At 37.6% G+C, this 22,149-nt stretch overlaps 1 protein-coding gene and 2 pseudogenes across 2 annotated transcripts; all 3 read left to right on the top strand.

Annotated features, from left to right (window-relative positions):
• Window positions 1-665: 665 nt before the first annotated feature.
• Window positions 666-1,504, top strand: LOC147836336 (uncharacterized; annotated as a pseudogene).
• A 1,482-nt stretch (window positions 1,505-2,986) lies between these two features.
• Window positions 2,987-3,814, top strand: LOC147836335 (uncharacterized; the record flags this gene model as incomplete). The annotated part of the gene is made up of 1 exon (XM_087256240.1): window positions 2,987-3,814. A coding segment is annotated over one exon (828 nt), but the record flags the coding sequence as incomplete, so codon positions are not given.
• An 856-nt stretch (window positions 3,815-4,670) lies between these two features.
• On the top strand, window positions 4,671-6,377 carry LOC100149169 (uncharacterized; annotated as a pseudogene). The gene is made up of 4 exons (XR_015492916.1): window positions 4,671-4,953; window positions 5,125-5,329; window positions 5,423-5,582; window positions 5,827-6,377. The product of XR_015492916.1 is annotated as an uncharacterized LOC100149169 (transcript).
• The last annotated feature ends 15,772 nt before the right edge of the window (window positions 6,378-22,149 follow it).

The raw sequence follows: 22,149 nt of genomic DNA, 5'->3' as shown, positions 1-22,149 counted from the left end.
ATTTAACTGATGACAACTGAATAAATTCCTCTTTATCTAGTAAATTGTTAGCTCCACGTTTAGTGATAATTTGAGAAAATACTCTTGGTACTACAGATAATAAGATTATTTTGTGTGGATGGTCGCAATGTGTAGATGCAAACAAAACAATATTATTTTTAAATGTATTATGCATATAATGTACAGAAAAACAGTGTAAAATTGACTTAATTTCTGGAGTACGTTCCTGTGCTGTTCCTTTCGGATAGCAAGTTCGCAGCTGTGCAAGTATAACAATTTAAAAGTTGTTTTAAAAATGAACTAATCAACAATAGTTGCTTGATGCCATGTATGTATTTATTAGCATTTGTCCACAAAGTTACAAAAAATTTGAAAACATTTTAAAAACTACATTTAAATAAGAAAATAAATTCAGAAACGCCCACTTCAGTTCTGCAGGGACTTGCATAACAATACTGTGTATTTCAAAAACATCTGTAATCATCCAGTAATGTCTAGGTTTTAAATCTATTGTTTCAGCTTATGCTCAAGGTGTATTATGTTTTTCATCTTGTATCATTATTAATGTTTATATTGATTCTTGTGAAAAACATTTTTTAAACGTTTGTTTGTTTGTTTGACAGTCTACAACAAGATCCTTGAACAAGATCAAGCAAGCTCGGCACACAAGAGGCCATGGTCTCAAATAGTACAGATGGGGCCCCTAAAGATAAAGACTTTGATAACCTAAACGATTATGATATGGTGACATCTGAAGGCTCAGTTCATTATAATGATTATGATGCTGTGGTGTCAGATAGCTTTGAAAGTGATTCTGACCACAGTGGTGACCATGTCAGGGAAAGTTCAGATGACGCTTTTAAAAATTCTTCAACTGATTGGGCTATTAATTTCAGAATCACAATGGTTGCGTTAACGGCTCTTCTGTCAGTCTTGCGTAGTAAGCACCCAAACCTTCCAAAAGATGCTCGAACACTGCTTAAGACAGACACAATGTATAGAATAGAACAAATACAAGGAGGTTCTTTCTACTATTTTGGCATTCTTAATACATTGTCTGGAATTCTTGTTAAATGTTGCCCCAGTTACCTAACAGACACACATTGACATTGCTGTTGAATTTTGATGGCATTCCATTGCACAAGAGTACAAACATGCAACTGTGGCTTATTTTAGGCTTATTACAAGGCATAACAAAGAAACCTTTTCTAATAGCAATATTTGGTGGCATTTCCAAACCAAAAATATTGGCTGAGTATTTAAAAAGCTTAGTTGAAGAAGTTAAGAGCCTGCAGTCAGGCTTTGTGTTCAGAGGAAAGGAACTACTTCTCAAAATTAGTTCTGTTGTTTGTGACGCACCTGCTCATGCTTATGTTAAGGGTGTCAAGTCTCATACGGGTTATTCATCATGTGATAAATGTGTACTGTAGCGTACAGTCCACAGATAAAATTTCTTATTGATTTTATCACGGTCTGGCTTTGGTCGACAGAAGGGTTTTACGACTCCTGGCTCCAAGAAGTCTGGATTTTCGTGACAGCTTAAGTAATCTAGGGAGCCTGGAGAGATAGGTCTGCCACTTCAAAGACATTCCTGCCCAAATACACACACACACACAACCACGAGGCTGTTCCGACAGAAAGAAAATGAACTCATCAAATCCTGAACCAGCACAAAACTAAGGTGTTATGTTTTGTAAACTTTGTATCTCATTTCTGACTTTTCTTACCTGTGTAACCTCTCTTATAACCTGTATGCATGTTCCCTTTAGGCCTTTGTAAAGCATAAATATTGTAAGAATATGAAAAATTATGTTGATGTACTTTAAATGATGGGTTTCTGCTGACATTTTACAACACATGATTGCTTTATTCTTTAAAGCCCTTTATTAAATGCCTGTCCGCATGCTTTAGGCGGACACTCAAATTTGCATATGATCAGCCCCGAGACAAAGGAAGGTTCGCGCGCAAACTTTCCCCTGAAATCATTGGTCAGAATGCTGTACGGGTTGTCACGTGACCCGCAGGTATAAGCAGACCTTCTGCCCAAACATCTGGGCAGAAAGAGAACGTCCTAAAAAGAACATCATTGACGGTGGCCCTCGTGCCACACGGCTCTTCACAGCCGCATTGACTTTCCCGCCACGTTTTCTTTATTTTCCGGCAAAAGTATACTTAGTTTAAAGTTTGCAAACGTGTTCGTCCGAACGGCATTACAAACTTAACACATCAAGAAGGACATCAAAGGAGTTTCATCAGGACGGAAGCATAAAGAGAGAGATCCCAGGCATTAAGTCCAGGTACCTTTAGTTATGCGATTAAGCTGTGCCCCTTTTATCAAAAAGGTGTTTTTTATAATCTAGGTGGTCCTGAATGGTGTGGTGGAACTGAGTTTTGTCACTCTACCTGAAATCTCTATTTCCTCGCTTTACTATTTTTCTTTGTTGTTACACGTTCTATAGACCCGATATCTCCACGTGGTTTACCTTTCGTTCTGTGTTTAATGTATGTTTGTGCGTTTGTTTGTTCGTTACGTCTGACTAGTCAATAAATTCCATTATAATCTAATGAATTGTATTGTTTGCCTCACGAGAAAATGTCACTGAAATACAGATTCCCCTGCCTAGCTATTATAAGTTGTTTAAAACTTTTGAATGATTAATCTACTTCAAAAGAAGTAGCAATTAAATTCCCTTTTTCTAAATGAATAGATTACCGTGTCCGCTCGGAAGAGCGGCGGCTCTGCGTGTTTGTTTGGTCAAATTAGCAATAAATTGATCCGGAATATTAATGATTAATAATAATTTGTTATTGTTGATAATTAATATTCATAATCTGGGAGTCCGCTCGGTCGCGCGAGCATGATCATATACAATCATATGTTTGTTTGACCAAACTGACTGAAGCTTAAGCCGGAATATTAATAATTAAGAATAAACCATTATTGTTGATTATTAATATTCATAAAATGAGCTAATTTCATGTTACAGTACAGTCTGGTGTTTACATACAAAAGCGCATGACTTTCCCTGAGACCAATTCAGCTCTAAGAACTAATGAAACATTCAGAAATATGTGTGATGAAGAACACCACATAACTAAATCTCCACTTACTGAACTTGATATAAATATGGTATCAGCATTTCCTCATGATTATATGCATTTAGTCTGTCTTGGTGTGATGCATAGGTTATTAGATCTATGGACCAATGGTCCTCTCAAGACTCGCATGCCAGCAAGTAAAGTAGTCAAATTATCTCAGAACCTACTCTCCCTTAAGAAATGTGTTCCATCTGAATTTGCTCGTAAACCAAGGTCAGTTGAAGAGAAAAATCGCTGGAAGGCAACTGAACTAAGACAGTTTTTACTCTACACAGGATCTGTAGTTCTTCGTGATGTTGTAAGCACTCTGGTTTACAATAACTTCCTGCTTCTGGCAGTTGCAATTTCTATCCTTATTGACACAACTCAATGCTCTGAAATGTGTGAGTATGCAAAGACACTACTTATAGCTTTTGTGAAACACTTTGTGCAGCTGTATGGCAAGGAATATGTTGTCTATAATGTGCATGGCCTTGTTCACTTAGCTGATGATGTGAAATGCCATGGTCCAGTTGACAACATTTCTGGATTTCCTTTTGAAAATTATTTAGGTCAGCTAAAAAGATTGGTCCGACGGCCATGCTATCCTGTTGCACAAATTGTACGCAGAGTATTTGAGATATCTAGTGGTGGTTCAAAGACTGACATTTCTAAAGTTGTGTTCGGAAAGAGCATTGTGATGGGCCTATTTTGCCATTTGTTAAAGCAGTTTTAAACAGTACAAAGAAATCCATTTCCCTGATTTTTGTCTAAAGGTTTCAAAAGGTGATAACTGTGTTAATATTGATGGTGAAATTGGGTTGGTACAGAACATCTATATTCAGAATAATGATGCATTCATAGTATATGCTCAGTTTGAGTCAGTCAGTAGATTGTATGGCTACCCAATTGATTCTTGCAGGCTTGGAGCTTATCTTGTGTCAAATCTTTCTCAAAAACCTAAATGTGCAAAAGTTGATAAGTCTCAAAAAAATTGTCATACTTCCTATTCAAACAAGTTTGCTTGTCTGCCATTGCTACATTTAAACTGATATCAACAGATATCAAACAAAGTATTTGAAATGGAAATTTAAAAATGTGTAAAATGCCACTATAAAACTACTTCACACTATATTTAATTAAATTTTTTTTTTTTAGATATTTATTTTTTCAAAATGGTGCATGTGCTTGGCCATCTTACAAGTCTATGGCTAAGATTCATAAGGCTGTCACACTGCATGAATCTCCAAATCAATCTTGGGCAACCTTCAAGGTGCGGATTATTTACACTGTACTATAGCCATTAATTAAATTGATTGCATTTTAGGATTTTTAATTTTGGGGAAAGATTAACAACGTGATGTTTTATTATAGACTCATATGAGGAAGCTCGACTTAAACTTCCACAGGCAACTGTGATGTCTGACTTGCAGACAGATGAGGATGATGATCGCCTATCATACACTAAAAAAAAGAACAGGTTTGTTTGCAATTATTTTAAACTCATACTGTCAACAATATTTAATTGATCTATTACAACCTGTGAGTTTTGCCCTGGACTATTCTAAAATGTTTTTTTTTTTTTTTGGTAAATGTATCTGTTCAGGGGACATAAAAGAAACAACTTCAGTGACAGTGATAAGGAGAATTTATCTGGAAGAAAGAGACTGGAAAAAAAAGGCAGAATGGAGGATCTTTCAGAAATTGATGCAGCACCGCATATACCGTCACCACCAATGACTACGGCAGAGTCCTTCAGAACACCAGCAAGATGCACGTATACTGCACATCCCAGTATGCCAAGGAACATTTACAGTCCTTGTTCCACTGCAGTGGGAAATCAAGAAAGAACTTGCTGCAACTCGTCATGTCTTTGTAAGAATTCAAAACGATCATTACATTTGTAAAGTCCTAATGCAGCTAGAAAATAAAGATCAACAAGAGAATATCAGTAGTATCTAACCCACTGTTGTATTTACACAAGATGTGTAAGGATAAGCTAAAGGTTGATTTATACTAATATACTTGTCTTTTTTATTTTTTTAGCATTACTGACTGAAGTAATAAAAGCACAAGAAGTCATGAGCAGCAACTGGACGTGATTCTTAAAAAACTGCATAAGCAAAATAGTACTCTGCAGTGTGAAGACATTCCCGAACCAAGCACATTTTACCTGCCACTGTCCAATTTACTTGATTTGGAAAAGCTAGAAAGTCAGATAAAGGAGCAGCCCGAACAAATGAAGAAATTGGTAAGTTCAAGCTCTTGCGTAGTTCAAAATTTGATATTTTTTTATTTTAAAGTTCAATTTTATTTATTTATTTATTTATTTTTGGCTTTGTAGGTAGCCTACTTTGGAATAATTGGTGGGTTTTCCACTAAAGAAGCAGTGTGGCGCATCCTTGGAAAGCTGTTAGCCAACTCCCTGGCTAAACAAATTAACTGGAGTGGGGCTAACCAAAAAGTGGCCTTTCGTACACTCACCCTTAGGACTGTCGTTGTCAGTAAGTTGATTTTAAATATACATTTCAATTCATTTGCAGCTGTTTTTCATCTGTGCCAAAATACCTTTATATGCAGAACGTGTTTTTAAATCATTAACCAGATAAACAACAAAATCTACATATAAAGTAATTTTAAGTGCCATTTTAGGTTGTACTTGTGTGAGAGCAAGCATGTTTCTTTTTACTTTTTCTTTAACATTTGTACTTGTTCACTTCTAATTATCTGTATTTCTTTTAATCATAGATGCAGTGAGGACAAATGGCCATATGAAGAGTGCCACTGATAAAGAGGTTGAAAAATACATAAGGTGTCTACAACTTGCTCCTGATTGGGATGGAGGAAGGAAAGAAAGAGAGAAAACAAATGTCTAAATCACAATTATTATTATTTTTTTATTCTAAAGCAACATTTTAAGTTTATTAAGATTCCCTGATCCATAGGCAATTTCTTTATTTTACTTTCAACTTGTGCAATTTCATTTATTTTTATATTGGTATTAAGTTGTTTCCTTTTTATGCTTTGCACTTGCATAACTTTTTTTTATTGAAGTTTGAGACTTTTTTTATATGAGCAATTTCAGATTTTTTTCTTTAAATATTCCAGTTTACTTAATTTTGTTTACAGTGTGTAATTATTGTGTAATTTGTAGTGTGTGTAATAATTGTGTAATTTGTAGTGTTTTTTTTATATATATATTGAAGTTGTAAATTCTTGTTCACTGCAACATTTATTCATCATTTTTATTATTATTATATGTTTGATATTTGTGCAATCCAATAAACGGTTATTGTTTATTTTGTCTTTTGTTTGATTATTTGCTATATAGGATATGTATACTGTTTGCATTTTTATTCAATTGTTTAAACACAATGCCTAGCCTACACTTTGCATTAACATAGTAGCCTGTTTTTGTCATATCAACACAAATAGTTGTAATTAAAAGGGTGAGGTTTATATTTATAAATATATATATATTTAAAAAAAAAAATATATATATATATATATATATATATATATATATATATATATATATATATATATATATATATAAATATATATATATATTAGTGCTGTCAATCGATTAAAAAAATTAACTAATTAATCGCACTTCTGAAAAAAAATTAATCGCGATTAATCGCATTTAAAAGACTGAAACTTGTAATTTTGGCTATTCGAGTGTAAAATTAATGTAAACGCAAGTCAAATACTATTTAAATTCAAAATATAATTCATTATAAGAATATTTGTTTACTTGTAACACAGATTTCTTCATGTAAACAACATACCCACAATAAACCACCAAGTTCCTGGCTTGACACCCATATTTATTACAGAAATAAAAACACAGGCATGTTAATGCCATTTAAATTTCAAAACAATCAATGACAATAAAGAAAACATTGATTTCCATATTGGATTCTCAGTGGACTGCAAAAAAATCCCAAAATACAGGCATTGCAGATATGGAAAATTATAATAATAAAGTATTGAAAATCTGTGCATGCCCTTGAATATGTTTACCAACTCCCATTCTATAAAAGCACAAAAGCCATATATAGGAAATAACGAGAGTTGACAAATTAAAAAACTACATTTTATTTATTTATTATTAAAATAAAATTATAATCCACACTGGAAATGTGGGTGCCTGCGTGTTTTGAGGGGGCCTAGAAAATAATGAGCATAACAAAAACTAATACAACATTTTATTAATGTTGATTAATAAAATAAAGATAAATAATAAAAGTAATGTATCAGAGACCCTTAAAAAAACATGTTTAACTCAACAATGAAACATCAAATGTAGCTAACAGCTATTACATTGTCAATCAAATGAACTTAAAACAATTAAAAAATGCAACAAATATTTGTTTGGGCAGAACTACAAAACTAAATGTAAAAAAAAGTTGCTTAAGTTGCACACTAGTTTGGTCATGTATAAATATCATTATATTAACCATATTGTATAAATATTTTTGTCACTATAAGCCTACATCATGCTGACGATCAAAAACACTGTCATGATATCTCCTGCGCTTGTCTTCTGACCGAGTGCATCTTAAAATACATGAATGACACCCTTCATAGCGTGAGAAGCGCACATTCTCTATCATTTGTAAAATAAAGACTTGCAGGTTAAGGAAACAGCATAGGAGGAAGTTGCCGAGGCCGTGGTGCAGATTAAAAGTTTAAAAAAGTATATGTATATGGACAGATAGGTAACTAGATAGAATAGACAGGAATATATTGATCTGTACCCCGCTGCAGAGTGCAGACGCAAAAGTCTGCTCTCCCGCGGCGCGAACCCGCGCATAAGAAACAGCCATGACTCTCGGCTATTTTGACAAATACACACCTACGTTACACAGAGCCCAACATGGAAGATTGTGATTGGGTCAGCCCAATGTCAATAAAGAAAACCAATGGGCTGCAGATTATGTCACACAGGCGCTCTGTCTGGAAAAGAAACCTCTTACTTTCAGAGCGTGACAGCTCACACAGTACCATCAATCACTGAGGCAGAAAGACATGACAGTCTGCTGAGTGTTTTATGAGCCGATCAGATCATTAGAAGATGATCAGCTCAGCCCAAAAGTATGTCGAAACAGCGGGAAACTTGCAGGCGTCTGCCCTGGCCATAACAGGAAAAAAAAAATAAATAATGCGTTAATTGCGTCAATTTTTTTTTACGCGTTAAATATTTCAAATTAATCGCATGCGTTAACGCGTTAATTTTGACAGCGCTAATATATATATATATATATATATATGTGTGTATTTATGTATGTGAAAGAAGACTTAATCGCGCCAGCTCCAGGCCGCAGCGCACATTTCACTCGGGCCGATTCCGGGGCAGATGCGGCAGCGTTGGCTCGCTTACGGCCGCCGCATCTCGCCTGATTGATTGAGTGCAGCAGCCGGGCCGAGTGGTAAGTCTCCGGCAGGCGACAATCTAGCCGGAACTGGCCTGAGTGTATTTTGCTATCTGGGTTCCCCCTCGGGGTAGTTTATTTTGCATTTTATTTTATTTTTGTTATTTAATAAAATTCCATTTCCCTGCATTTGAGTCCTCGCTCCTTTTTCCACATTTCCCCTCACTAACCCTGACAGTGCGAACTGGCCATAAGAGGACTCAGCGGAAATGGGACTATTTCTGTGCCCAGCTCGCTCCCAGCAAGAAGGAACCATCGACCAACCCCCAGCCAGAGGACTGTCTCACCGGCAGAACCATCGCCCATTCTGCATCTACGCAGAAGATCTTCTCGAGGCAGTCCGGGGGCTTGGGTTCAGTGAGACCACCCTCATCCACATCTTTTTTCTGGCTGGATTGGATGAGCCATTTGATTGGGAGGAGCTGGGTGATATCGGGACATGGACGTATTGGGAGGTGGTGGACTATTCCTGTCTGAGGAAGGAGACGGAGATCCTGGAGGGGGAATGGACCCCTCTCACCACCAGCACCATCTCCTGGTCCATGTCCAGCCCCCAAGGGTTAACCCGCACCCAAAAGCGGAGGCGGAAGAGAAAGGCCTCTTCTGCGAGGGTTGCTCCAGCCCCTGAGCGCCCTCAATTGTCGGCTCCAGCCCCTGAGCACCCTCCAGTGTCGGCTCCAGCCCCTGAGCGCCCTCCATTGTCGGCTCCAGCCCCTGAGCGCCCTCCAGTGTCGGCTCCAGCCCCTGAGAGCTCAGTGCCGCTCAGTGCCTGTCCCAGTCTGGCTCCTTGCCCTGCCGGCACCACCCAGCCCAGATAGCAAAATACACTCGGGCCAGTTCCGGCTAGATTGTCGCCTGCCGGAGACTAACCCCTCGGCCCAACTTCGGCTGCCGGACTCGAATCAAGCGGGCCAGATGCGGCGGCCATAAGCGAGCCGACGCTGCGCATCCGCGCCGGAATCGGCGCGAGGGTAATGTGCGCTGCGGCCCGGAGCTGGCGCGACTCCGTATTTATACACCTTATAAAACCTTTTGGTATTACATTGGTACTTGATATATGGTATTACAACCATTTGAATTTATATAACAGCAAACACCGGCTATAATGTAAACACAAAGTGTAAGCACTGCGTTTAACCTTTGAATAAAGTGCAAACTGCATACATATTCTGTAACGAAAATAATCAGACAAATGACAAAATAAATAAATGTTAAACGTTTATTGATTGCATGAAAAAAATAGTACAAAAATTTTATAAATAATTTTGTAGTGCACAAGAATATCAATATAAAAACAACAATAAAACAACACAATAAAGACACAGAAAGATTTAAACAAAATATCTAAAAATTACACACAAACACAGATGTTTTTTAAAACAACCCTGTTTTCCCCAATAGACTTGAATAAAAAATTTGTAAAAAACAGCTAAATTTTATATAAACCTAAATATAGAAACCAATTTAAGATATAGCAAGAAACATCTTAAAAATACCAATGACAATCCGTAAAATATCCAAGTCAAACTTGTAAAAAGTACTGCAGAATTCTGAAGAAACATCTTGAAACATTTTTAATAAAACATTAAAATAATAATAAACAAACAAATATATATATATATATATATATATATATATATATATATATATATATATATATATATATATATATATATATATATATATAAATAATTGCAGAAGTATAAAGTCAAACTTTTTTTTTTTAAATAAACTTGAACAAAATCAATTGCACAAACATATACATTTCATATATACACACGTCTTGTGCAATTTTATATTTATAATTTTATTTGTATTACGTTTATTAAAAATGTATCAAGATGTTTCTTTCTTCAGAATTTGGCGCACACACATACATACATACCATACATATATATACACACACACACACACACACACATATATATACATATATATATATATATATATATATATATATATATATATATAAATGCAAATGAAAGAAACAAATTGTTCAAGTATCAGGGAACATCCTAATACACTTAAAATGTTGTTTAAAAAATAAAACAAAATAGTGATGTAGACATTTGACACATTAGCTTTCTCTTCTTTCTTCCTCCATCCCTGTCAGGGGCAAGTTGTAGCTACCTTGTAATGCATTTTTCCACTTCTTTATCAGTGGCGTGGTAAGGACATTTGTCCTCACTCCATCTGTGATTAAAAGATAAACAGATAATTAGTAGTGAACAAGTACTAATGTAAAAAAATTTCATTTTTCTGGAATTTCATCACGTCTGTTTTGGTTTTGTGAGAATCAGGCCCAGCTGCTGCTTTATGACGTTGCATGATTTTAAAACTTTTGTCAGTCGTGCTAAAAAAGAAAAATAACAAATTAGTATAAATCAACCTGTAGCTTATTCTCATACAACTTCTGTAAATACAACAGTGGGTTAGACACTGCTGATATTCTCTAGTTGATCTTTACTTTCTTTCAAAACAAGTCTTTCTCCAAAAGAAAAAATATTATTAGACATACTGTAAAAATGTTCTTGCTCTGTTAAACATCATTTGGGAAATATTTAAAAAAGAAGAAATAAATCAATGAGGGGCTAATAATTCAGACTTCAACTGTGTGTAGACAGACAGACAGACAGACAGACAGACAGACAGACAGACAGATAGATAGATAGATAGATAGATAGATAGATAGATAGATAGATAGATAGATAGATAGATAGATAGATCATAACAAGAACGGCTGCTTAATTGAATGCATGTAATAGCGACACCCGGTGGTTATTTATTGAATTACGTTCATTTTTGTATAGCGGGCCAGATTCTATTGATATTTATAAAAAGCCTCGCGGGCCGTAGTTTGGACACGCCTGGTGTACTGGAATGTACAGTATCTGTGCATCTTGATGGTGGTCTTAAGATTTCTGCCATAGTCATTGATGGTGATGGTACTTGTGGTGCTGCCTTGATTTCTGAAATCTTCATACCTGCCTTTTATCCAGCCTCTTTGTTCCAAGTAATTTTTCTTCATCATGGTATAGATGTGTCTATACTGTCCTTTAATCAGATACATTTACAAAACAAAACATCACTTTAGTATAGTGCCAGGGCAAAACTCACAGGTTGTAATAGATCAATGACATAATGTTGACAGTATGTGTTTAAAATAATTGCAAACAAACCTGTTCTGTCTTTAGATGTATGACAGGCGATCATCATCCTCATCTGTCTACCAGTCAGAAATCACAGTTGCGTATGGGTGTTTGAGTCGAGCTTCCTCATATGCATCTATAATAAAACATCACATTGTTGTTAACCTCCCGTAAAGAAAAGTTCAAATCCCGAAATACTATCAAAGTTAATTAATGCATATAATACCTATAGTGTAAATAATCAGTACACAGAAGGTTGCACAAGATTTATTCGGAGATTCATGCAGAGTGACAGCCTTATGAATCTGAGACATAGATTTGTAAGATGGTCAAGCACATGCATTATTCTGTACCCATGAAGATTAACCTACCATTGTGAAAAATGTTTGATGATGATAGCCAATAACAATAAACCATTTCAGCTGTTTGTGAAGCAATTAGTAATGTAATGTCTGAAAAGCTCAATCTATGTTGAAAATGTATCAGCAGTTTACAGCTTATAATGGACTTTTAGCACACAACTATAACATGCCTATTCACGTTCAAAAGAGTGTGCCATTGACTTCTTTGGTCGTGATGTGCTGCAAAATGATCTCACTAACCTTTGTTAAACAAGAACAATGAGACTTAACCAACAAATACTGTTACCCATTCATTTAAATCAGAATTTATCACTGTCAATAACATAAAAAACAAAAAAAAAAACATCAAAATCTGCTTTAAGACGTTCAGTTTTACATTAACTGACCATTACAGCTTGAACAAAAGATATAATTGATTTACATAGGCTAACACATATGAATTAAAGTGCATAGTAATATATTTCTCTTGGATAATTTAAAGAGAATAGTAAACAGTCGAGTTTCGATCACTTTTCGTGACTAACTGCATAAACAAGATAAACAATAATATTTTATTAATCCAAAACGATTAGTTTTTATTTACACATAATCACAGAATTAATACTGTTGGATAAGTATACGCCTGTACAATGATTTTTTCAACATCCACGGTACTTTATAATGTTAAATCAGGAAAAAAACACGTTTTGCCAAGTTAGTTAATGGATTCGTCTACAGAAACTTTCTTTAACGCAAAGTTAGCATACACACAAATTCGTTTCATGTTTCTTTATAATAATTAAAATAGTTTTCAGTTACTACACACGTTACAATCTAACATTGTGTAAAAGGAACAGGAACTTTCAGACGTGTTTGTAACGGTTAGCGTTAGCATACATTAGCTCCAGTCGTGTTTCTTAAAGCAAGTTACATTTCGTATCAAACTGTTTTAAATTACTAAACGCTGTTACAACCAAACACCGTGGAAATGTTTTAAGCTCTAAATTCGCTAATTATACAGAACACAAGCAATAAAAAGCTTACCTTTCTGACCGGTCTTGTCTTTGAAAAACCAAACTTTTCTTCTTGTGATCTTCGTGCCATGGTGGTTGACAACCAGCTTTTTGGAGCATTACCGCCACCGTCTGGATTGGAGTTTGGATCAGGAGTTACGCATGTGTTTATTATGAAACCAACTTCTGCTTTAAAAAAAAAACAGTCAGCACAGGAGCGTGCTATCTCAAAAATAAGCGAATTTTACATAGTTTTTCTCTAGATGACATGTATAATCTATTTATAAATAATATTGTTTTGTTTGCGTCTAAACATTGCGACCATCCACACTAAATATTCTTTTTGTTTTTTTTTTTGCTATCGTACCATGAATATTTTCTCAAATTATCATTAAACGTGGAGCTAACAGATTACTAGATAAAATAAGAACTTAATCGGTTGCCATCAGCCGAATCCTTGCCAAAAGCGGCCAGGATATGGTTGACCGGAATCGGGCCAGTGCTTTACAGCCGCATCACAACCGCATGTGCGCGAGCGAGCTGCGGGCTGCACTCGGCCCGGATAACACTCGCCGATGCCGAGTCGGAGCCGGAGGCGCCGGAGGGCAGCCGAGCTCGGGCCGATTACTGCCTGCTATCTGGGAGAAGTCTTACCCTGCCAGCACCAGCCCGGCTCCTTGCCCTGCCGGCACCAACCAGACGTCTAGCCCTGCTGGCCCGGCTCCTTGCCCTGCTGTGTCAGGGTTCTGCCACTCTGGTCTTGTAAATTCTTGTTTTGGTGGCAGAGCTTGGACACTACCCATGTCTGGTCCTGTTTCTGTCTCTGTGTGCGCGCGCGCCATCGTGGGTGTACGCAGAGTGTGCGCGCTCCCGCTTGACGCGGCCGCGCGCGCTCTGCATCCTTCAGATGCGCGCGCTCTTGTATTCGTGTTTTTGTTTTCGTCTGTCTGCAGCGTGGAGTTTCATTCCCAGCGTCTCAATCCAGTTGGTTTTGGTTTTGGTTGGCGCTGGGATGAAACATGCACTCTGCGTGTGTGAGCGCACGGTGAGTGTTGTCATTCATCGTGTGCTCGTGTCTTGCATCTGTCAAAGCACATGGCTATGTGTTTACATTGTGGTCACGTGCTTTTGTCGTGTGCTTCAGTGTTGTGTTTGTGTTGTCATGAACATGCGATTAATGAGTTCTCTCATTGGCTGCATGTTCTTGTCCTGTTTTATGTGAGCGCATGGCTTGTGTTGTCTCTCTGTGTCATGCGCTCTCCCGTCTATTGTCTTGTCCCACCCGTTTGTGTGTTCATTTTCTACAGTTTATAAACCCCTCACTTTTGCTGTCCTGTGCCAGTTCGTCATCACATGTTGTTGTTTGAAGTCTTGTCCTGTCGTGTTTCCAGTCCTCATACTTGCCAGCCTGCCCAGTCCTGTTTGTATGTGTATGTATTTGTTTTGTTAATGTTTTACCCCTCGGGGTAGTTTATTTTGCATTTTATTTTATTTTTATTATTTTATAAAATCCCATTTCCCTGCATTTGAGTCCTCGCTTCTTTTTCCCATTCCCCCTCACCAACCCTGACAATTTAGTTAATATTTTGTAATCGTGTCTTTTTTATGTCAATAGCATTAAAATAATATTAATTTAATTACATTATAAAATATTTAGGACAAATTTAAAAGGTTTATAATAGTTAACTGTTTTTACAGTAATTAACAATTTTCAGACATTACTGTAACATGCTGTAAACTGTTTTACGGTTGTATACTGTAAATCTCAAATACAGTGTTGCCAGTAAGTTACTGTAAAAACCCTTTGAAATGTCTAACAGTGCATGCTGTTTTAACTATAAAAAACACAAAGAAAATTACAGCTCTAGAGCATTTACACAATAGTCCCCTTTCACCTCAAATCTCAAAAAGTGTGTCTCTTTAATAAAATAATTTATTTTCCACTAAAATGTTGTCTTTTTACATGACATTTAATAGTCAAACACACACACTGACATTTTATAACAGTGCGCTGAGACAAAATTGATAGTCTTCCACTGTGCTGTTATTACATATTTTTGATAAATATTATTTTAAAAATAGTCTATGTAATCAAACTTTGTTTCAGTACATTCATTTATGTCTTTTAAACTAAACAAATAATTAAACACAGACCCAATGTTTGAGATTTATTAAATGATCATTCAAACTATTTATGTCATTTAAAATGTGCCATCCTTTAAATAAAAAATACACTTCATTTTTAAAACCTATGCAACCTTTTTTTGGATAAGTGCCTCTTCAGTGCTCTGCATGGGAACAAGCCTTTTTCAGGCATTCCATGACCACAAATAGTGCCAGACACACTGACATCTTTTAAAAGACTAAACTTTGTTCAGATGCATATCTCTGTCTGTGCTGGATCATCTACTAAATATTAGTATTCAGAATCCATAAGTTAATGCCTAGTCATTTAGCTTCTTTTAAATTGTTGTTGCCATAGAAACATTCTGACAGTTAGAATCAGTTATTTGCCTCATTTAAAAAGAACCCCCTACAAGAAGTCACTTACAATCCACTCATCCTGTGATCATCTGTAGAAGCATTGTCTGTAAGTTTATTATCTGTTTGTGTTTATATTCAATCTCAGATATTATTGTTATGTATGTAACGGGTTATAATATCACCTGTGATATTGTCTTTTTCATTAAAATCTTTTTCATTGTTTTAGTGATTTTATTTTGACATTTTCTATCCAATATATGTGAATTTAGTATTGAGACTTTTATTTTGAATTTTGATTACGGCGGCGCGTCGACGCCATTTTAGATTACTCGCGCGCCTCTCGCCAGTTCACTTTGCACTGGCTGGGGAGAGGTAGGTGTTTTGCTGAGCTCCTCGTTTTCTGAGTAAATTAAGTATCTAAAGTGTATAAAATGTTTCCATTTAATGCTGTTGGTACTGTTTAGATGTATTACAATGTTCTGTTGTATGATTTAAGTGTGGATGAATCAGGAATGTGTAGTTATATCGTGTGAATGTGATACATTTTGTATTTGTGTAAATCTGTGATTACAGCAACTAATAGACATTATGTTATTCAGGAATATACTGCTGTTATATGACCCACAAGAGATTTAGCTACTGTTTGATGTCAATCCACAGGTATTTCCATTTTATCATCTCAGTGTTTTATGTTCATTTATTGATTTTTGATTGATATTTACAGTATGTTTCATTATGTTAATGATAGAATTTTCCTGACTGTTAAAGTTAAGTAGCAGTTTACTTTGCACTGGCTGGGGAGAGGAATATACTGCTGTTATATGACCCACAAGAGATTTAGCTACTGTTTGATGTCAATCCACAGAGCTATGGTGGCCAGTCCATGTTGGGCTTGAATAAACCTCCGGTGAATGAAGTAGCGCGTGTCCTTGTCTTCCTTACACACAACGCAAAGGCCAGTAACAGCGGGCGAAAGCAGACCGTTACATGTACATAGATAACTATAGCTCATTTTATGTACATCTTTTTACATAGTTTCACTCTGTTTCAACATACTCAATGTGGCATGGAATAAAGCAGCATTCTCCCACAATCTCACGTGTTGAAAAGAGTTTATCTGTCCGTCTAACTTTGGCAAGAGAGATGCCGGAGTGAGGGCAGAACAGTGAAAAGACATACTCAACAGTGATTACAACATCAGAAAAACGACGCACTTAACAGAGATTACGACAACATTGAACAATCTTCTCTTCTCTTGAACGGATCTACATTAAGAATGCTATCAAAGGAAAACGTGAGCCATGCGACCAGGTCAGAGTGTTTACATTCACACTCCTCTAAATCATCCAGATCAGCACATTCAAGAACATCAACCACCAGTTTTGCTGCAATAGAGGCACGAGCTAAAGCTGAAGCCGCAAGTACAAGAGCAGCATATGCACAATGAGAGATTGAAATCAAGGTAAAGCAAGCACAACTTCAAGTAGAAAAAAACACGATTGGAAGAAACATTAGAAGCACTCCAGCAGGAAAAGGAAGCAGAAGCTGCTTTAGCTGAAGCTACAGCCTATGAAGCCATAGTTGATGCAGTCGACAGAGAAGATTTACCTGAAAATGAATGTAAAGAAATAAGATCAACTTTGAGTTCATTGCAAAGAACTGAAGAATATGTTAATGATCAAAATCATTATTAATCAAAGATTGTGTCACCACTGCTTAGTTCAGATGACAGAGGAAATGCTCCTCCATCTCATAGAGAACTTCCTTAATGTTCTCAAGAAACACCACAACATGTCTTTTCAAGCAATGAACCAATGTTTCAGTCACAAGACCCAAATGACAGCTTTCAGCTGGTCAGAAACCCCAAAAAAGCAGCAAGATATCAAGGTACAATACCTCATTTTTCTCATCCATCTGAATGTCATAATTCAAACAGATTTTACTCACCTAATATGAGAAATGAGACATGTGCTACCAAGCCTGAAAACCAAGAGATTTTAAATTTAGCCAAGTTTCTAGCACGAATAGACTTACTTACTGCTGGACTTACAAAATTTGATGACAAGCCAGAGAATTACTGGGCATGCAAATCAATCTTTGCAAATGCAATTGAAGACCTCGACTTAAAGCCTTGCGAAGAACTTGACTTGCTAACTAAGTGGCTTGGTCCTAAATCAGCTGAGCATACTCTACGGATAAGGTCAGTTCATATTAATCGCCCTGATGTCGGACTCACCAGGATCTGGGAAAGGTTAGAACAATGCTATGGCTCTGCTGAAGCAATAGAATCTGCACTCTTAAATAAAATCAGCTGCTTTCCTAAACTCTCTAACAGAGAACCCCAATGTCTCATAGAGCTAGCAGATTTGCTGTTAGAGATTGAGTCTGCAAAAGCAGATGGATGCCTACCTGGTTTATCTTACCTGGACACTGCACGTGGAATTGCCCCTATTGTTGAAAAGTTGCCATTTCCCTCCAAGAGAAATGGATGCAACAAGGATCTAGATATAAGCAACAACACAATGTCAGTTTTCCTCCCTTTTTATTTTTTTTAACCTTCATTAGAGATGAAGTGCATATGAGAAATTACTCCAGTTTTACAATCTCTGCACAAAACACATTAACTACAGATGCCCAGTAATGCCCATGACTTGCTTCCTGGTTTGCTACTGTTCGGACGTCTTTGCCTACTGCTCCGCTCCTTGCACTCCTGCTTTTTTATTTTATAATCTAATTTTAACTTGAGCCTATCAGCACAGTGCTCAAACGAAACAGCTTGAAGATCAACATCAAATCTACAAACTTTCTGGAGTACAAGTTTAGTTTTATTTAGAGGAATTATCGTCTAAACAATCCTCCCGCTACCAGCTGCTTTCATTCCTGAGACGGGAAAACACGGCTGTGAAAATGTCTCTGGATCATATTTATTTGGAATCTCACTGCTGCACCAACTGCCATAAACTTTTACAAAAGATTGCAGTTCTTGAAACAAAGTTACTTGCGATCCAACCAGAACTGTCTAATTACACAGGACCGGTTCATTGTGGAGCCTCACAGCATTCAGCCGGTAAGCCCTATAAATCTACTCCAGCTACTGTTTTGAGAACAGAAAAACAGATTGAAACTGTTGAAAATCAGCGTGAACTATGGCATAAACAAGGTGCGAGACCAAAGGGTACTCATGGGGTCAGATCATGAAGGTCATACGCTGCTGCATTAGCGTTCTCTACCCCAAATACAGCTCGGACTCAAATACAGCTTCAGAACAGATATGAAGTTTTGAGTAATATGGGTGAAGAATCCCCAAATGCAGTTAGACAGAGATCGCATGACTCAGCAATTAACTTTGCTCTGAACAGAGGCTCAAGGCCGACTAGACAGCGGCATTCTGCTCCGATCGCAACAGAGATAAGAACATTGATTGTTGGAGACTCAATAATCAAAAATTTTAGGAGCAGAGATACCATGACATACTGCTTTTCTCATGCTACAGTTTCTGATATAAATAAAGAACTTGAGAACATATTAAGGAAACATGAGACTGCAAAACGGATTATCATCCATGTGGGGAAGAATGATATTCGGAAGGAGCAGTCAGAACTGCTCAAGAGAGATTTCTGTGAGCTTTTGGAAACAGTTGAAAGATTGAAAATTCAGCCGTTCATCAGTGGACCACTCCCTGCAAGAAGGACAAATATGTTTTCAAGGCTCCTTGGTCTAAATCAATGACTGTAAAAAATATGGACGACGCGACAGCCCTTTTTCCCATTGAACGCCTTGAGGGCAAAACGCCTGCTTGACGGGCACAAACTGTCGCAAAAGACTGCTGAAATTGGAGCCAGACATGCGCAGAAGGATTGTCTGATGGAGCCAGAGGAGGAGCCGCGAAAATGAGCAGAGTCGAGCTTCCAATCAAACGCTTTATGTAAAATCAACTACGCCCCCCGAACTTCTCAGCATGCGTTTGCTGTCATATCAACACAAATGGATGTAATAACGTTAACAAATATGAGGGTTTTATATATTCAATCGCGCCAGCTCCAGGCCGCAGCGCATAACTTACTCGCGGCGTCGCGGGCTGATTCCGGCTCGCATGCGGCAGCGCCTGCTCACTCGGCCGCCGCATCTGGCTCGATTGACTCGGGCTGGAATTGGGTAGTGAGTCCAGGCATCCGGAGTAGGTCCAGCAGAGGTAACATTAGTCAGTCTGAGCTCTAAGAGATAAGTCTCCGGCAGGCGAGAATCTAGCCGGAACTGTGTTTTGCTATCTGGGTGGCTAGGCGTGTATCAGCAAACTAATAAAGCCCGAAAAAAGCCCTGAACTTAGCGAATAAACAGTGTTCCACCAGGATCATGTATGTCAGAAACTATAGTTTACTGCTGAACTCATTTTGTCATAGTAAAATAACACAGAAATCGAATAATAACATTTCAGTCTACTTCAGTCTCCTGCCGAAGCTCAGACGCCGCGCTTTGAGAAACTGTCAATCACAGCTGTCAATCACGATGACACGCCCAGCATTAAATTACTGCTAAAAACAAACTGTTTACAAAAATGAAGATCTGCACCTATTTCAGCACAATAACCAGTGCCTTAATCGACCAGAACTATCTTTCGGGACATTTTATTGCAAGTGTAATATTTTTTTTTATTTGGGCTCAAGTCTCCTTCATTAACACGGAGGAGGCGGGCTTTATGACTTGTACTGCAGCCAGCCCCCAGGGGGCGATCTAACGGCCGAAACCTTCACTCAAACGTAGGCTTGCGGCACACTTGGTCTAAATGCATGGCTGCAGAAAACATGTAACATGAAAAGACTGAATTTCATCGACAATTTCAATCTCTTCTGGAACCAAAGACAGCTGTTTACATCAGACGGCCTTCATCCAAACAAGCTTGGTGCAAAAGTGCTGAAAGACAACATCCTCTTCTCCCTCCATCATCCATCAGCTGTGTATGCCACTGAACTTATGACACACACACACCTAGCAAATGTCCGGATGACCACAGGACTTCAAATCAGCTCATGAGTGGACTTGTGGCTGATGCATCCTACAAGGACAGAGATAACACCACGCAGCCACAACAACTGCCAATAACGGACAAACTGCCGTCTGCGCCCTGCACACTGAGCTCAACACAGGCAGACTGTGATGCATCAGAACAGCATCAAGTCTCAGCACTCATTGATGATCCCCAGGAAAACAGCCAGGTAAACATATCTCAGCAGCCAGAAACCCCAGACCCACAGCCTCTGTCACCGGACACGTTCTCATTGTCATCTTGCTCGCCTCTCTTGGATTTTTCAAAAAAGATGGAGGAACTGGTGTGTGCTGGAACTAAACTCTCACACTCCATTGCTGCTAGTCCCCAGTTAGCAACCAAAAGTCAGCAAGCCACACGCCCATCTCTAAGCCCACCTCGCCCTACACCTAGGAAAGGCCTCAGGTCTTTGCGACAGCGCCAGGTCTCAAAAAACACCTCATCTTTAGCTGGTGAACTTAAAAACTGCCATTGATGTGTCTCGGGGGCCTGCTTAGATAACAGTGTCTTTATCAGATGTTTACAGAACAAGCAGGAACCCAGTGTATCTGTAGCTTTCTCTACGCAGATTTGTGTCTTATTACGTGACAGAAAACCAAAGACTCTTTCAGACCGTATAGCAAATCATTCAAATCTGGTGTCTATTAAATGTATATCTGAGACTTCTGTAGTGAAAATGACTAAAACTGTTAAGTTAGCACTTTTAAACATTCGATCACTCAATAATAAGTCACTTTTAGTCAATGATTTTATCAACACAAATTGCCTTGATTTTATGCTTTTAAATGAAACTTGGCTAGATGACAGTTGTAGCGCAGCAGTTCTGAATGAAGCAGTCCCTTTAAACTTTGACTTTTTGAGTGTTTGCAGAGTTAATATGAGAGGTGGAGGCATCGCTGCCCTGTTTAAAGATGTGTATGAATGTAAACAAGTGTCATTTGGTGACTCTTTGTCCTTTGAATATCTGAGTATAGCACTAAAAGGGTCTCCACGCATCTTACTGATCATTATCTACAGACCTCCAAAATATTCTCCAGCTTTTATTGAGGATTTTACAGAGCTGTTATCAATAGTAACATCTGAATATGATTATTTTAGTATTGCTGGGGATTTGAATATTCACATTGATAATCCAGAAATCAATGCTGTAAAAGAACTGATGACTGTTTTTTAACACTTTTGATCTGACTCAGCATGTTTAAGGACCCACACACAATCGTGGACACACCCTTGATCTACTTATAACTAAGGGTTTACACATTTCATCGACTGTTGTTAAGGATGTGGCACTATCTGATCATTTCTGTATTTTCTTTGATATATTGATCACTCCAGCTATTAAAGACAGATCTGTCTCTGTCAAAAAGAGATGCATAAATGAGAACACCAGTGAGCAGTTTATGAAGGCCATATCGCTGGCACCAAGTTTATCTGCAGACTCTGTTGATTCTCTCCTTGATTTGTTCAATACTAAAATTGAAAATGTAATAAATGACAGCGCTCCTGTTAAAGTTAGGAAGAGAACTGGCAAAGAGAGAGTCCCTTGGAGAAACTCAAGAGCAGTCCAAATGAAGAAAAGACAATGCAGGAAAGCTGAGCGTA

The sequence above is a fragment of the Danio rerio genome, chromosome 6 (genome assembly GCF_052040795.2).
Source record: "Danio rerio strain M-AB ecotype USA chromosome 6, GRCz13ab, whole genome shotgun sequence".
In the NCBI taxonomy this organism is placed as follows: Eukaryota; Metazoa; Chordata; class Actinopteri; order Cypriniformes; family Danionidae; genus Danio; species Danio rerio.
This window is presented reverse-complemented; position numbering and strand designations above follow the sequence as displayed.